At 38.4% G+C, this 18,847-nt stretch overlaps 1 protein-coding gene across 14 annotated transcripts in view; it reads right to left on the bottom strand.

Moving 5' to 3' along the window:
* CFAP20DC (CFAP20 domain containing) overlaps positions 1-18,847 on the bottom strand; it is a 343,042-nt gene that overhangs the window by 242,256 nt on the left and 81,939 nt on the right. Inside the window, exon 1 of one of the 14 annotated variants that reach the window (XM_051852251.2) lies at positions 5,910-6,297. The exons of the other annotated variants lie outside the window; for them this stretch is intronic. Within the exon in view, the coding sequence (XP_051708211.2) occupies positions 5,910-5,923 (14 nt within the window). The 5' untranslated portion in view covers positions 5,924-6,297. Of the gene's footprint in view, positions 1-5,909; positions 6,298-18,847 lie in introns of those variants that run through there. 14 annotated transcript variants of the gene reach the window in all.

Genomic DNA, 18,847 nt, shown 5'->3' with positions numbered 1-18,847 from the left:
CTGTTCCTCTACAATAGTGGATCTTCCAATTTAATCCAACACATTTACTATGAGATGGGGTCCCCTGAGCTGGAAAGCTCAACAGGAACCACACAATAGATGCACACGAGTGTTCTCCTCATGCAGGTCATGTGTTGGCTTGCACAAGACAGTTCTCTGTTAAACTGAGCCATTATGGCTCTGATGTCTGGAAGCAGTTCTAAATGATTATGTGCTCAGCTCAGGACAGAGGTATTAGGCCTAAGTCTTCCATATGCTGGTAAGGGCTTATTCTACTGTCTTTGCAAAAATAAATATGCAAACCTTCCCTACCTCATAATCAAGAATAGTTGGTTTTAGGGGGAAAACAAAATCATGTGCTAAGCTTAAATGGTTTTTAAGCAAGTTGAATTGCTACTTTAAAAAATTAAAATTAGTCATTCATGAGAGAGAGAATATAAATGCATATGTGTGCCTACTTAAAAGCTTCATTACGCATATGTGCTTTTTTGGGGACAATTTAGCTGCTGTAAGGAAGGGTGCTTGTAAAACAGCTCTTCACTTGTAATACAGGCTTGATTTTTCACCATTTAAAACCTTCTGTGACCTTACAAAAAAAGCAAAAGACAAGCAACACTGGCATTATTGTATTTAAAGATGCATTTTTTCAAAACCCACATATAAGTTAATACATTGTTATATCCGTAAGTGAGCATTCATAGCTAAGGGTCAGCAATATGATAGAAAAAGTAATGAGACCATGTTGAGAAAAAATAGGGTAGTCAACAGGAAAATCAGCCTCATTTATAATAATATTCTAGTGATCAGCAGGTGTATAACTCTTCCAGCTATGGTCATTAACAGCATTCATTTCAAACTTAACATCTAAATTTGCAAACCACTTGAAAGTAAAATTACTTTTCAATTCAATTTCCAATCCAATTTTATATCTTCATCTTTGATTGACAATTTTTCCCCCCAGAATGGCAACCTCAGTGAGAATTTGAGTAAATGGTAGCAACCATCCAGGGGTGCAAATTTATCTGTTCAGATTACCTATTCACTTTTCTTCTGCAGGTATAATAATTTACAACAATTTGTGAATGTTCACTTCAGGTTAGAAGCAACTTGCAAAACTGATGTCAGACTTCTCATGATTCATGTCATTTATTAGATTCACTTCTTACTAAGTCCAAAATTTGTTATTTTTCCTTATCTGAACTAAATTACCAAATTAGAACGCATATTTTCAGTGATACTATCAAATAATTCTAGGTATAATCACAATGAAAGAGTGCAACTGGGAAATGACATCTTCAAATGCATGCAATGATATTTGGGTATACAGGTAACATAGCCATGGGGTGAAGCTCAGAGGCCAACAAAAGGCGGTTCCATGGCTGTCCCTACACATTCATCTCAGTGCTCTGCAATCAATTAGCACAGAGAACTTTATTCTAGTAGATTTCCCTGAGTCTTCCCTGCTGAAGTTTAAATTCATTGAGGATTTTTTTTTGTGGCTGTTCTTAATGGAGAAGAGTAGCAATTCTGTACCTAGGATGCTTTCACTTGTTTGTTAAAACACAATGCAGGAGCCAGCACTGTGGTGAAGCAGGTAAAGCCGCCGCCTGCAGTGCCAGCATTCCATATGGGTGCCGGTTCGAGTTCCGTCTGCTCCACTTCCAATCCAGCTCTCTGCTATGGCCTGGGAAAGCAGCAGAAGATAGCCCAAGTCCTTGGGCCCCTGCACCCGCGTGGGAGACCTAGAAGAAGCTCCTGGCTCCTGGCTTTGGATTGGTGCAGCTCTGGCCATTGTGCTCATCTGGAAAGTGAACCACTGAATGGAAGACCTCTCTCTCTCTCTCTGCCTCTGCTCCTACCTCTCTGTAACTCTGCCTTTCAAATAAATAAATAAACAAACAAATATTTAAATAAAAACACAATGCAGCCCTTCATTCTATATAAATGCTTATTTTACACATACGATTTTAAATTAATATCTAGTACTCTTGGAAATCTTTCCTGAATACCATTTGATCTCCTTATAAAAAACAGTCTGAGGTATTATTTACATGGCAAAAAATTCACCATTTTTACTGCGCAATTACCAACTTTTCAGCATTTGACAGAAATTAGGTAACTGTCACCAAAATCTGATCATAGGGCATTCTTATGATCCCCAAAAGATCTCTTACACCTTTCTGCAGACAAATCCCCCTCAACCTCCCTTCTTCCCTGCCCCAAGCAACCATTACTCTGGTTTTGTTCTCTAAATTTTTTTTATATTTCATATAAGTGAAATAAAAAATATAAAATATTATGATTTGGCACAAATCTTTTAAAAATATATAAAATATTAGTATTTCTTGTTGGGCTTCTTTTACTTAGTATAATGCTATTGAGATTCATTCATATTGTAACATGTACTATTAGCATTTTTTTTTGAAGAAGTATTTATTTGAAAGGCAGAGTAACAGAGAGGGAGAGACAGACGGACAATCTTTCATCCACTGGTTAACTCTCCAAATGGCTGCAACAGTTAGGACTGAGCCAGGCTGAAGCCAGGAACCTGGAACCCCATACAGCTCCCCACTGTGGATGGCAGGGGCCCAACTACTTGGGCCATCTTCAGGTGCTTTCCCAGACCATAGCAGAGAGCTGGATTGGAAGTGGAGCAGACGGGACTCAAACAGGCATTCAGATGGGATGCAGGCAGTGGCTTCTCCTGCTGCACCACAAGGCTGGCACTATCTCATTAATTTTTATTGCAGAATAGTATTCCTATATGTAGATGTACCACAGCATGTTTAGCCATTCAGCAGCTAAGTTCATGTATCTGTAGCCTGTTTCCAGGTTTGGCCATTCTGGGTAATGCTACTATGAATGTTGTGTGACTGTTTTTGTTTACTCTGGGTACCTACCTAGGAAAAAAGACTGAGCTGCTTTACATTCACCAGCAAAGTATAACAGTGTGTTTTTCCACATCTTCACCAGCACTTGGTATTGTCTTTCCGATTCTAGCTATTAAAGAGAGTATGTGGTGATATCTCCTTGTTGCTTTAATTTGTAATTCCCTAATGACACATGATGTTGAAAATATTACCACATAATTTTTAGTCATCTACTGTTTTTTGTGAAATGTCTATTCAAATTGGTTACAAGGAGTTTTAAACTGAGTGATATGTCTTTTTATTATTGAGTTGTAAGAGTTGTTTTTAATATTCTGGATGTAAGAACTTGAATCATATATATGACATGCAAATATTTTCACCAGTTTGCAGTTTGTCTTCATTTACTTAATTATATCTTTTGAAGTATAAAATTTTTAAATGTTGTTAAAGTCCAATCTATTTTCTTTTACTGATAGACTGTGTATTATATCTACAAACTCTTTCTCTAACACAGGAAAATGAGGTATTCCTCTAAAAGTTTTATACTTTCAATCTTACATTTAGGTGTAAATTCATTTGAGTTAATTTTTCATAAGTAAGGGTCTAAGTTAATTTTTTTATGCATGTGGATGGGTCAATAACCTAAACAGACATTTTTCAAAAGAGGAAATCCAAATGGCCAACAGACACATAAAAAATGTTCAGATCACTAACCATCAGGGAAATGCAAATCAAAACCACAATGAGGTTTCACCTCACCCCATTTGTAATGGCTTACATACAGAAAACAACTAATAAGAGATGCTGGTGACGATGTGGGGAAAAGGGCACACTAATCCACTGTTGGTGGGAATGCAAACTAGAAAGGCTCTTTGAAACAAAGTTTGGAGATTCCTCAGAGACCTGAATATAATCCTACCACATGACACAGCCATCCCACTCCTTGGAATTTACCAAAGAGAAATTAAATTGGCAAATAAAAGAGCTATCTGCACCTTAATGTTTATTGCAGTTCAATTCACAATAGCTAAGACATGGAATCAACCTAAATGCCCATCAACAGAAGACTGGACAAAGAAAGTATGGGATATGTATGCTATGGGATACTACACAGCAGTAAAAAAAATTAAATTTGGTCATTTGCAACAAAATGGAGGAATCTGGAAAACATCATGCTGAGTAAAATCAGTCCCAAAGGGACAAATATCATATGTTCTCCCTTGTCTGTGACAACTAACTGAGCACCTAAAAGAAAACCTATAGAAGTGAAACTGACACTATGAGAAACAATGACTTGATCAGCCCTTGTCCTGACTGTCAAGGAACAGCTTACTATTTTATTCTTTTTAGTATTCTTTTGTTCTACTTAATACCATTGGTTGAACTCTTTAATTAACACAGAATTATTTCTAGGTGTATAGTTCCAACTGAAAATTGATCCCTGTTAAAAATAAGAGCTGGAATAAGAGATGGAGGTGATGTAGAGTTAGGCACATGTTCCCCCAGACTTACCCCTAAGGATAAAGCTAAAAACTTGCCATGGGACTCCAAATCCCATTAAGTTAGCAGGTAGCAATGCCAACTTAATAGCTAAACTGAATAGATTAAGTTCATAACTGAACATAAAGATATGATTAAGTGTCAAATGGATCACATAAATAAGGCCAGTATCTGCTAATAATAATTGATAGAATTAAAAGGAGAGAACGATCCAACATGGGAAATGGATGCACAACAGACTCATAGAATGACAAATGCCCTAAACAGCACTCTGGCCTCAGAATCAACCCTTAAGGCATTCAGATCTGGCTAAAAAAGCCCATGAGAGTTTCACAGGCATGGAAAGCCAAGACACTGTGGCAAAAAATGACCTACATGAAAGATCTCTGTGAGTGAGATTCCACTGGAAAAAAGGAGCCATCAAAGAAGGCGGTACCTTGCTCTGTAGGGAGGAGAGAACTTCCACTTTCATTATGGCTTTGTCTAAATAAGGTTGGAGTTTTTGAACTCAGGAGGCTTCCATAGCCTTGGCAGCTCATGATAAGAGCCTCGGGTGATTACTGACATCATAAATAAGAGTGTCAACTGTTAAATCAACAACAGAAGCACTGTGCACTTGCTTCCTATGTAGGACCCCTGTCCTTAATGTGTTGTACTATGGAGAATTAGTGGTAAAACTAGTCTTCAAGCAATATTTTATACTTTGTGTGTCTGTGTGGTTGCAAACGGTTGAAATCATTACTTAGTATAGAGTTGATTTTCTGTATATAGATAATTAAAAATGACTCTTAATGAAGAATGGGATGGGCGAAGGAGTAGGAGATGGGATGGTTTGTGGATGGGAGGGTGGTTATGCGGGGAAGAACCGCTATAACCCAAAAGTTGTACTTTTGAAATTTATATTTATTAAACAAAAGTTTTCTATTAAAAATTTTTTATGCATGTGGATATCTGAACACCTGAGCAACCTTTGTTGAAAAAAGTTTTTGTGGCCTGGGCTGTGCCATAGCGGGTAAAGCCGCCACCTGCGGTTCCGGCAACTCATGTGGGCACTAGTTTAAGTCGTGGCTGCTCCTCTTCTAATCCAGCTCTCTGCTATGACCTGGGAAGGCAGTGGAGGATGGCACAAGTCCTTGGGGCCCTGCACCAACATGAAAGACCTGGAAGAGGCTCCTGGCTCCTGGCTTCAGATCAGTGCAGTTCCAGCTGTTGCGGCCAATTGGGGAGTGAACCAGAGGATGGAAGACCTCTCTCTCTCTCTGCCTCTCCTTCTCTTTCTATGTAACCCTGACTTTCAAATAAGTAAATAAATCTTTAAGAATAAGTATTCTTCTGCCTTTCAGTGGCCTTAGCATTTCTGTCAAAAATCAAATGGCCATAAATACATGGATTTATTTCTTATCTGTCCATGCTGTTCCAATGATTTATATAAGTACATGCAAGCACCCCACCACCTTACTTGCTTTATAATAAATTCTGAAGTCAGTAATTTAAAGTCTTCCACTTTTGTTCTTCTCTTACAAAATTGTTTTACTGTACCTTTGAATTTCCATATCAATTTTAGGATCAGTTCATCAGTTTCTGTAAGTGCCATTGATTGTTCCTACAGAAAAAGCATGGTGAATTTGGAGAGAATTGTCATCTTAACAATACTGAAGCTTCCAATGAAATGTCTCTCCATTGTTCTAGATTTTCAATTTCTCTCAGTAGTGTTTTATAATTTTCAACATACAAATCTTGAATCATGGTGTTAAATTTATTCCTAAGCATTGTATTCCTTTTGATATTACTGTATTGTGATGGGAATTGTTTTCTTAATTTCACTTTTGGATTGCTCTTTCTTAATAGAAATGCACTTCATTTTTGTGTATATTGATTTTCACATTTTGCAACCTTGCTGAACTCATTTATTCTTTTCAGTAGTTTTTTTTTTTTTTTTTTTTTTTTTTTGGTGGATTCCATTAGACATCCTATAGTCATACTGTGTTTGAAAAAAAAAAAGGCAGCTTTGCTTTTTTCTTTCAAATAAGGATGTCGTATTTATTTCTTTTCCTTGTCTTATCACATTGACTAGAACCTCCAGTACAATGGTAAATAAAAATGGTGAGAGAAGTCAGCCTTATCTAGTTTCTGTGCTCTTAGCAGGGAAGCAAGTGTGATAAGCTAGATTGTTCCTAGATTCCCTTCATATCCTATAAAAATATTACAAACTTTTGACCTCAAAGGACACTGCTATGGTTTGCAACTCACACACTGTTTAACTTTTAGAATCATAAGTTGATGGTACTAAGAGAGTGGAGACTTAACTGTACCATGGTATTCAGAAGGTAGACCTGGTGGGATGTCCTCAGGTCACTGGGCATACACAATAGAAGGTAATTCCCATAAGAAGGTTGGCTATCAAAGCTAAGTTGGGCCCTGCCACTTCATGCTCCCTGGATCACCATGCGATCCTTCCTTCTGTCCATCCTCCATGTTCCTTCTTGTCACAGGATGCTCTATGCCATCTTGGGACTCTGCCAGCAAGAATACTGTGACCAGATGTAGAGTCATCCAATCTTGGGCTCAAACCTTCAAAATCATGAACCAAAATAAACTGTCTTCCTTCAGACGTAGCTAATTTTAGGGATTTCACTGCAGTAACAAAAAGCAAATTAATACAGACTCTATCAAGAAAGTAAGAAGAAAACTCATACAGAATGGTAGAAAAATTTTGGAAATTATCTATTTGATAAGAGTTCAATATATAATATATATAAAGAACAAAGACAAATAATCTAACTTAAAAATGGACAGAGAATTAGCACAGGCATTTCTCTATGTCAAGAATTCCCAAAAAGCAAACAGAAAGATGCTCAACAGCATCTTGAGCCAACAGAGAAATGTAAATTAAAAACATGAGATACTATTTTATATACATTAGGATGGGTAAAATAAAAAATACTAACAAAAACAAGTATTGTCAAGAAGGTAGAGAAATTGGAACCCTCATACATTGCTGATAGGAATATAAAATGCTACAGCCACATTGAAAAATTTTTCAAATATGTACTTCACATGACCATTCCTAGTAATACAAGGATTCTCCAAAATGTTTATGGAGAATGCAGGTGTGAATTTTAAAAGTATTTTGCACACAAAATAAACAAACAAATTATGTCTGATCTAGTTTGAGGCACTAAGAAGAATTAGACATAAGTTTGAAAAGGGTACCTATCACTGCATCATGAATTTTGCTAAAATTAAAGACAGAACAAACATAAAATGTATACTGAAGCTTGGGTGGAAGAATGACGGAAACACTGATGCAGTACAAAACATTTATGGGGATGCTGCCCCAAGGAAATTAGCAGTTTACAAGGAGGAACTCATTTTAAGAAGAAATGAAACAATGCTGAAGATTAAGCTTGTAGCACTGGACCATTGGTATCTATTTCCCAGAAAAAAAAATAAACTGTTTGTGTCCTAATTGAAAAGGGCCAATGGTTAACAGCGCAAACATCAGTCAATACATAGATGTTTCAACTGGTTCATCTTACACAATTCTGCCTGAAAAATTAAAAGTTGTACAAACTTGCTGTTTAATGTATACCAAAGCTGTTGCACCACTTTTAAACAAGTGGGATCAAGATCCCAAAGCATTTCTTTGAGCAATTTCAATAGCAGTGGAAATGTGGCTTTACCAGCATGATTCTGGAGAAAATGCACAACCGAAGTAATGACTATTGGGGCCAGCGCCATGGCACAGTAGGTTAATCCTCTGCCTTCTGCGCCGTAATCCCATATGGATGCTGATTCTAGTTCCTTCCAATTCAGCTCTCTGCTGTGGTACTGGAAAGCAACAGAAGATGGCCTAAGTGCTTGGGCCCCTGAACCGGCATGGGAGACTGGGAAGAAGCACCTGGCTCCTGGCTTCCAATCAGTGTGGCTCTGGCCATTTGGGGATTTCTCTGTCTCTCCCTCACACTGACTGTAACTCTACCTCTCAAATAAATAACTAAAATCTTAAAAAAAAAGTAATGACTATTAAGAGGTAGAAATTATCTAATTAAAGCAAAAGATCAAGAGTAAAGGTCATGGGAACAGTTTTTTGGGGGGATGCTCAAGGCAATTTGCTCATTGCCTTTCTAGAGGGCCAAAGAATTAGAACATCTGTTTATTAGGACAGTGCTTTGAGAAAGTGAGCTAAAGCTTTAGCAGAAAAACATCTGAAAAACCTTCACCAGAGAGTCCTTCCCCATCACAATCATGCTGCTGCTCACTTCTCTCATCAAATTAAGACACTGTTGCAAGAGTTTTATCAATAGGCATCCACCTTATTCTAATTTGGCTCTTTCTGACTTCTTTTTCTTTCCTAATCTTAAAAAAACCCTTTAATGGGTACCCATTTTCCAGTAGCTAATAATGTAAGACTGCAATGCATGGTTAAATGGCCAACACCTTCACTTTTAAAGAGAGACTAAACATCCAATACCAACACTTACAAAAGTTCTTTGAACTTGATGGTGTTTATGTTGATAAATAAAATTCATAATTTAAATTTTTCTTTTAACTCCATCTCCCCATAAACTTTTGAAGTACACTTAAGAGGATTAAAGACATATGTATACAAAACAACTTGCAAATGAATGTTTATATCAGTTTTATAAATAGTCAAAATGGAAGGAACCCAAACATCTATCAATTGATAAGTAAATTAAGAAAGCATGGAATATTCACACAATGGAATAGTATTCAGCCCTAAAAATAATGAATAACTATTAAATGCCACAACACAGATGAATCTCAAAAACATGCAGGGTGAAAGCCAGACACAGAAGATCACACATTGTAGGGTTCTAATTATATGACATGTTCACAATAGGCAAATCCATAGATAAAGAAAAACGGCTTGATGTATCAAGGAGGAGGGAGTAATTGTTAAAGTGTGCAGGGACTCTTGTTGATGATGCAATATCTTCCAGTTACTAAGTAGTGATCCCTGCACAACTCTGGGTTATATTTAAAACCACTGAACGGGGCGGAGCCAAGATGGCGGAATAGTGAGGGCGCGCACCGATAGTCTGGGAAAATTTAGTTTAATAAAAGGGGAGTTACAGTAGCCGCAGAAAATAGAACCAAAAAAAAAAAAAATTGCAGAGGAAACCCTTCTGGATGCAGCAGCCGTGAATCGGAGGACCTACTGGGAGAACAAGGTCGCCCACCGCGCGGAAGCCAAGTCGCGGGACCGAGCCGCAGAAGCCCCAGGGTCAGCGCGCCAGTGCTCCAAGGGGAGTGCATGCCACACAGACAACAGCGGGGAGACTTGGGACGCTCAGGGCTCCGAGTCCACACATCGGCGCTGGAAGGGGAGGTGAGCTCAATAACCCAAGACATTGGTGGGGAAACGGGGGTCAGAATCTAGAGGGGGGCCGGAAAGTGCAGCAAACTCACTACCGGAAAGAAGGAAAAAAAAAAGCTTCGGGGTTTCTCTTCCCCCTAACCTTGCAAAGGTTACAAGGCTGCAAGGCTTGAAGAATTCCCAAGAGACAAAGAGCAGGCCTCCTCTCTGGATTTACATATCAATGGGGGAGAGTTAAGGAACTGAGTCACTACAATTCAGTAGCCTAGGCAACCCAGTGGGAGTCCAGAGGAGCCAAAGACTGGAAGCTAAATACCATCAATTCTGCACAGCCCTGCCCTGCGGTGTTACTTACCCCCTGAATAAATAAAATAAATAAATAAATAAAAAGAGAGAGATTTACCACGCATAACCTGAGGGTGTCACCTTTGGCACACCCTTAACCAGGAAGAACCAGGCAGAGCTCTCAGGCCGCACCCATCTCAAGCCTCCAAGGCTCCTCCAACAGCAGGCAGTCCACTTAACACGGACACAGTATAAAAAAAAAACAAAACAAAACAAAAAACAAAAAACAAACAAACAAACAAACAAACAAAAAAACGCACAGTGACGCAAGAAGAATTAACTATGCCGAGTAACAAACACAGAAATAGAGGGAGCAAGATCAACGATGACACTATGATGCCTCCAAATAAGCAAAACACCCCAAGCCAAGAGTATGAAGATGATGAGATAGAAGAAATGCAAGATACGGATTTCAAAACATTTATGATAAGAACATTTAGAAGTTTTCAAAAGCAAATCCTTGAACTACAGAAATCCTTAATGGACAAGATTGAAAATCTCACTCGTGAAAATGAAATTTTAAGGAAGAGTCAAAATGAAACTCAGAAACTAGTAGAACAGGAAAGTGTAATAGTGAAGAGAAATCAAAATGAAATGAAGAGCTCAATAGATCAAATGACAAACACATTAGAAAGCCTTAAAAACAGAATGGGTGAAGCAGAAGAGAGAATATTGGACTTAGAAGATAGAGCACAGGAAAACATACAGTCAAACCAAAGAAAAGAAGAGGAAATTAGAAACCTAAAAAATATTGTTGGGAATCTACAGGATACTATTAAAAAAAACAACACTCGAGTTCTAGGAGTTCCTGAAGGCATGGAGAGAGAGAAAGGATTGGAAGGCCTTTTTAGTGAGATACTAGCAGAGAACTTTCCAGGTTTGGAGAAGGACAGAGATATCCTAGTACAGGAAGCTCATAGAACCCCCAATAAACATGACCAAAAGAGATCCTCACCACGACACGTGGTAATTAAACTTACCACAGTGAAACATAAAGAAAAGATCCTAAAATGTGCAAGAGAGAAACGTCAGATTACTCTCAGAGGATCTCCAATCAGACTCACAGCTGACTTCTCATCAGAAACCCTACAAGCTAGGAGGGAATGGCGAGACATAGCACAGGTGCTAAGAGAGAAAAATTGCCAGCCCAGAATATTATATCCTGCCAAGCTCTCATTTGTGAATGAAGGTGAAATAAAGACCTTTCATAGCAAACAGAAATTGAAAGACTTTGTGGCCACTCGTCCGGCCCTGCAAAAGATACTTAAAGATGTGCTACACTCAGAAACACAGAAACACGGCCATCAATATGAAAGAAGGGAAAGGAAGAACACCTACCAGTAAAAGAGCATGGGAAGCTCAAAGCATATACTAGAAAATATTTCCGGGAAAATGGCAGGGCAAAGTCACTACATATCAATAGTCACATTGAACATTAATGGTCTGAATTCTTCAGTTAAAAGACACCGTTTGGCTGACTGGCTCACAGAACACAACCCAACTATTTGTTGCCTACAAGAAACACATCTCTCTAACAAAGAGGCATGCAGACTGAAAGTGAAAGGTTGGAAAAAGATATTCCATGCCAACAGAAACCAAAAAAAAAGCAGGTGTAGCCATATTAATATCAGACAAAATAAACTTTAATACAAAAACTGTTAAGAGAGACAAAGAGGGACACTATATAATGATTAAGGGTTCAATTCAACAGGAAGATGTAACTATTATAAATGTATATGCACCTAATTACAGGGCACCGGTCTATTTAAAAGATATGTTAAGGGACTTAAAGGGAGATTTAGATTCCAATACAATAGTACTGGGGGACTTCAAAACTCCACTCTCAGAAATAGACAGATCATCCGGACAGAAGATCAACAAGGAAACAGCAGATTTAATTGACACTATTGCCCAAATGGATCTAACAGATATCTACAGAACTTTCAACCCTACATCTACAGACTTCACATTCTTCTCAGCAGCGCATGGAACCTTCTCTAGGATTGATCACATACTAGGCCATAAAGCAAGTCTCAGCAAATTTAAAAGAATTAGAATCATACCATGCAGCTTCTCAGACCACAGCGGGATGAAGCTGGAAATTAGCAACTCAGGAAACCCCAGAAAGTATGCAAACACATGGAGACTGAACAACATGCTCCTGAATGAACACTGGGTCATTCAAGAAATCAAAAGAGAAATCAAAAACTTTCTGGAAGTAAATGAAGACAACAACACAAAATATCAAAACTTATGGGATACAGCAAAAGCAGTATTGAGAGGCAAATTTATAGCAATAGGTGCCTATATCAAGAAATTGGAAAGGTACCAAATAAATGAGCTTTCAGCGCACCTCAAGGACCTAGAAAAACTGCAGCAAACCAAACCCAAATCTAGTAGGAGAAGAGAAATAATTAAAACCAGAGAAGAAATTAACAGGATTGAATCCAAAAAAACATTACAAAAAATCAGCCAAGCGAGAAGCTGGTTTTTTGAAAAAATAAACAAAATTGACACCCCATTGGCCCAACTAACTAAAAAAAGAAGAGAAAAGACCCAAATCAATAAAATCAGAGATGAAAAAGGACACGTAACAAGAGACACCACAGAAATTAAAAGAATCATCAGAAACTACTACAAGGACCTGTATGCCAGCAAACAGGAAAACCTATCAGAAATGGATAGATTCCTGGACACATGCAATCTACCTAAATTGAACCATGAAGACATAGAAAACCTAAATAGACCCATAACTGAAACAGAAATTGAAACAGTAATAAAGGCCCTCCCAACAAAGAAAAGCCCAGGACCAGATGGATTCACTGCTGAATTCTACCAGACATTTAAAGAAGAACTAAGCCCATTTCTTCTCAAACTATTCAGAACAATCGAAAAAGAGGGAATCCTCCCAAATTCTTTCTATGAAGCCAGCATCACCTTAATCCCTAAGCCAGAGAAAGATGCAGCACTGAAAGAAAATTACAGACCAATATCCCTGATGAACATAGATGCAAAAATCCTCAATAAAATTCTGACCAATAGAATACAACAACACATCAGGAAAATCATCCACCCAGACCAAGTGGGATTCATCCCTGGTATGCAGGGATGGTTCAACATTCGCAAATCAATCAATGTGATTCACCACATTAACAGACTGCAGAAGAAAAACCATATGGTTATCTCAATTGATGCAGAGAAAGCATTTGATAAAATTCAACACCCTTTCATGATGAAAACGCTAAGCAAATTGGGTATAGAAGGAACATTCCTCAATATAATCAAAGCAATTTATAAAAAACCCACAGCCAGCATCCTATTGAATGGGGAAAAGTTGGAAGCATTTCCACTGAAATCTGGCACCAGGCAGGGATGCCCACTCTCACCACTGCTATTTAACATAGTTCTGGAAGTTTTAGCCAGAGCCATCAGACAAGAAAAAGAAATCAAAGGAATACAAATCAAGAAGGAAGAAGTCAAACTATCCCTCTTTGCAGACGATATGATTCTGTACTTAGAGGATCCAAAGAACTCTACTAAGAGACTATTGGAACTCATAGAGGAGTTTGGCAAAGTGGCAGGATATAAAATCAATGCACAAAAATCAACAGCCTTTGTATACACAAGCAATGCCATGACTGAGAAAGAACCAAAAAACCCACTTAAGAGATGGGCCAAGGACCTCAATAGACATTTTTCAAAAGAGGAAATCCAAATGGCCAACAGGCACATGAAAAAATGTTCAAGGTCACTAGCAATCAGGGAAATGCAAATCAAAACCACAATGAGGTTTCACCTCACCCCGGTTAGAATGGCTCACATACAGAAATCTACCAACAACAGATGCTGGCGAGGATGTGGGGAAAAAGGGACACTAACCCACTGTTGGTGGGAATGCAAACTGATCAAGCCACTATGGAAATCAGTCTGGAGATTCCTCAGAAACCTGAATATAACCCTACCGTTCGACCCAGCCATCCCACTCCTTGGAATTTACCCAAAGGAGTTTAAATTGATAAACAAAAAAGCGGTCTGCACCCTAATGTTTATTGCAGCACAATTCACAATAGCCAAGACCTGGAACCAACCTAAATGCCCATCAACGGTAGACTGGATAAAGAAATTATGGGATATGTATTCTTTAGAATACAATACCGCAGTAAGAAACAACGAAATCCAGTCATTTGCAACAAAATGGAGGAATCTGGAACACATCATGCTGAGTGAAGTAAGCCAGTCCCTAAGGGACAAATACCATATGTTCTCCCTGATCAGTGACAACTGACTGAACACCAAAAAGGAAACCTCCTGAAGTGAAATGGACACTATGAGAAATGGTGACTTGATCAGCATAGCCCTGACTGCTAATGGACAACTTAATACATTATCCCTCATAGTATTTTTTTTTGTCTGTTCTACTTAATATGACTGGTTTAATTCTGTAATTATCACACAGTTATTCTTAAGTGTTGAAAATTAACTGAAATGTGATCCCTGTTAAACATAAGAGTGGGAATAAGAGAGGGAAGAGATGTATAATTTGGGGCATGCTCGGGCTGACTTGCCCCAATTGGTAGAGTTGGAAACATACCAGGGGATTCCAATTCAATCCCATCAAGGTGGCATGTGCCAATGCCATCTCACTATTCCAAGTGATCAATTTCAGTTCACAATTGATCATAATGAAAGGACTAAGAGTCAAAGGGAGCACATAAACAAGTCTAGTATCTGCTAACACTAACCAATAGAATAAATAAAGGGGAGAGTGATCCAACATGGGAAGTGAGATACTCAGCAGACTCATAGAATGGCGGATGTCCTAAATAGCACTCTGGCCTCAGAATCAGCCCTAAAGGCACTCGGATCTGGCTGAAAAGCCCATGAGAGTATTTCAGGCATGGAAAGCCAAGACACTCTGGCAAAAAGATCTCTGTGAGTGAGATCCCAGTGGAAAGAACAGGTCTTCAAAGAAGGAGGTACCTTTCTCTGAAGGGAGGAGAGAACCTCCACTTTGACTATGACCGTGTCTAAACAAGATAAGAGTTGGAGAACTCAAGGGGCTTCCATAGCCTTGGAAACTCATGACTGGTGCATAGGGAGATTACTGATGCCATAAACAGGAGTGTCAATTGGTAAAGTCAACAACAGGAGTCACTGTGCACTTACTCCTCATGTAGGATCTCTGTCCTTAATGTGCTGTACACTGAGGCTTAATGCTATAACGAGTACTCAAACAGTATATTTCACTTTGTGTTTCTATGGGGGTGCAAATGATTGAAATCTTTACTTAATGTACACTAAACTGATCTTCTGTAAAAAAAAAAAAAAAAAGAAATTATCAATTCCCAACTTGACTCTCACTGGGATTAAACATGACAAGAGGTCTGATCTGATTTCATCATCATTTAAAAAAAAATCATCTATTATTTTTCACTTTATGTTTCTGTGTGGGAGCAAACTGTTGAAATCCTTACTTAAGGTATACTAAGCTGATCTTCTGTATATTAAGATAATCGAAAATGAATCTTGATGTGAATGGAAGGGGAGAGGGAGTGGGAAAGGGGAGGGTTGTGGGTGGGAGGGACGGTATGGGGGGGGAAGCCATTGTAATCCATAAATCGTACTTTGGAAATTTATATTCATTAAATAAAAGATAAAAAAAATAAAATAAAACCAGTGAACCATACTTCAAAGGAGTGAATTCTATGATAAATGAATTATTAATTAAATGAAAAGGAATTTTCACTAGTTCAGTCAGTTATTGGTGATGAGACTTGGGCAAATGGAATTTTAAAAGGAAGACAAGAATAGGAAATGCTACTTCTGTCCCACTATCATGAAACACACAAATGTAATGGTGATACACTTGCTCTTCAAATGTTACTCATTGCTGTGGGTTGAAGCATATCCTTTGAAAAGATATGTTTCAGTCCTGACCCTGGAACCTGGAACCTGTGGATGTGAACTTGGTCAGAAATACAGTCTTTCTAGATGTGACATCATAGTGGATTAGGGAAATTTGGACAAAGCACAGCCAAGGAGAGGATGCCATGTGAAAAAAGCAGCAGAGACTAGGTTTACCAATCTACTAGCCAAGAACTGTCAAAGATTGATGGCAACCGCCAGAAACAAGGAGAGCAGCATGGTGCAGATTCTCCCTCAGTTCCTTCAGAAGGAATCCAGCTGACTTATAACAATAGCATATTACTGTTTCAAGTGTACACTTCTAATTGCCTTGTCAGCTCAAATTTAGTAGATTTTCTCTTTTCCTTCCTTTCTCTTTTTTTCTTTGAAAGGCAGAATTATAGATAGCGAGAGAGAGAGACAAAGAGAAAGGTCTTCCTTCCATTGGTCACTCCCCAAATGGCTGCTACGGATGGCGCTGTGCCGATCCGAAACCAGGAGCCAGGTGCTTTCTCCTGGTCTCCTATGTGGGTGCAGGGGCCCAAGCACCTGTGCCATCCTCCACTGCCCTCCCGGGCCACAGCAGAGAGCTGGACTGGAAGAGGAGCAACCGGGACTAGAACCCTGCGCCCATATGGGATGCCAGCGCCACAGGTGGAGGATTAAACTAAGTGAGCCATGGTGCTGGCGCCCTTCTTTTTCCTTCTGTAAGATCATCTATTTTCAAGTAACTCCCCTTCAATGGAGAAGCTACAGTTGAGGTATGGGCTGCCTACCTAAAAAGTAATCATCTCTAACATAAAAATAAGAACTCAAATTATAGAACTTTTAGAAGACTCATTCTCGAAACCTTCCAAACATAAATTCTGTCACAAATTGCCAATGAACTAACTTTTCATTTTAGGAAATATCTCAAGCACTATGACCTTTCATTTATACACAGAATTAGGACATTGCTTGTTTTAGTTAACTGACTACCCTGATTAGTGATCATTCTTCGAAGTTCTCTAAGCAAGATATTTGGCACTAAAAGCTACATTTTTCACAAACTGAGGATTCTCAATTGCCAATATGACATATTGTACAAACTGATTATTAAATATATCTATTTAGAGCCTTGAAATTTTTTTTAAAATTGCTGTAAATTTCTCATCAATGAAAATCTTACAGTACCCAACAAGAGGGGAAGCCTATCAAATATCCTTAAATATCTTCAACATTTATTCATTAGATTTTTCTATCCCTTCTTATTTTGGCTTTCCTGAATGTTTTAACTGTGGAAGATTTTGACTCCTTAGGTAACACACACATGCACATTTTCTTATTCTATTTTTACAAAAATCTCTCACAGATCTTTAAATGGAGGATATTTATCAAAAACACAAAGATATATACTTAGAAGTTCACTATATCACTGATTGCAGAATAAACCAAAGGAAAAGTCTGGGGCCCATTATAAGGGTCTAGAACAGATTATGCTATGTTCATATAATGCCGCAGCTATTAAAAGAATGAGGCATATTAACATGTCATAATATGGAAAGTTTCCCAAGATAGGTAAGTAGAAAAACCACTGTCACTACCAAATCAATTGCCAAAGAATATAAATGGTATAACTGTATCTGTGGAAAACAGATTATAATATCACTCCCATTAAATTTCTGGAGATTCACAAACATTTTCTTTGGAGAATGAGTCCACAATTCCTTTTTTTTTTTTTTTTTTAAATAGGCAGAGTTAGACAGTGGGAGAGAGAGACAGAGAGAAAGGTCTTCCTTCCATTGGTTCATCCCCCAAGTGGCCAATACGGCCGGTGTGCTGTGCTGATCTGAAGCTAGGAGCCAGGTGCTTCTCCTGGTCTCCCATGGGGTGCAGGGCCCAAGCACTTGGGCCATCCTCCACTGCCTTTCTGGGCCACAGCAGAGAGCTAGAATGGAAGAGGAGCCGCTGGGACAGAACTGGTACCCCAACCGGGACTAGAACCCGGGATGCCGGCACTGCAGGCAGAGGATTAGCCAAGTGATCCATGGCGCCAGCCCACAATTTCTTAATATAAACATGGCTTAATTTTATTATGTAATATAATTTAAAATGAAAGATTTTTTAGCTCACAGAATGCAGCAATGATTATCAGCCAACTATTTACTTAATATACTCCACAAAAGACAACATAGGATTTTAACAAAGAATATCTAAAAAAGATTCTATACTACCTGGGACCTCAAAGAAGACATCATGCAACATTTCACAAGTACCATGACGGAACTGCAGATAAGGTCGTTCTTTTAGTCCCACAGTCATGTGGGCAATCAATAGACTATCCTTCGAGGTAAGAGCACAACAATTTACTTATAGTGGTTTATCGAGTGCTCAGTTCAATACGAGTGGACATTTTGTCAATAACATTCTAATGGATGCTATAGATGACAGTTCAGTGCTATAATATATAAGTTGGAAAGCCATATAATAAAATCTCTATGTCCCTAGAGTCAAAGAGTGATCACTGGTACAAGACATAAAGAAAAATAGCAAGATATGTTGTATTGCAGTACCTAATGATTACTTTGGTTATTATGGATGGCATTAGTGGAAACACGTGGGTGCCATTCTTATACATTCTTTTATCTTATATTTTAGTAGCTGAATGGTGAAATTAGAAAGCTTTCTAATTTGAATTAGGCTGGAAGCTTATCAGTGTAAACACATTTCCCAATTAAGTTAGACAATATGCAGAACTCACCACCTGAGCATAATTCTGGGGATGAGGAGGTAAAATTAACTCATTCAGTTCAATTGTTAATTCCTGAGTTTCCAGAATAAAGCTAAAGAGTCTACATAAACTATCTTTGTGCTGATGCTCAAAGCTTAGTAATGCAGTGTTTCTATA

Source organism: Oryctolagus cuniculus, chromosome 10 (genome assembly GCF_964237555.1).
Source record: "Oryctolagus cuniculus chromosome 10, mOryCun1.1, whole genome shotgun sequence".
Taxonomy (NCBI): Eukaryota; Metazoa; Chordata; class Mammalia; order Lagomorpha; family Leporidae; genus Oryctolagus; species Oryctolagus cuniculus.
The sequence above is the reverse complement of the archived record's forward strand: the minus strand, read 5'-3'. Positions and strand labels throughout refer to the sequence as shown.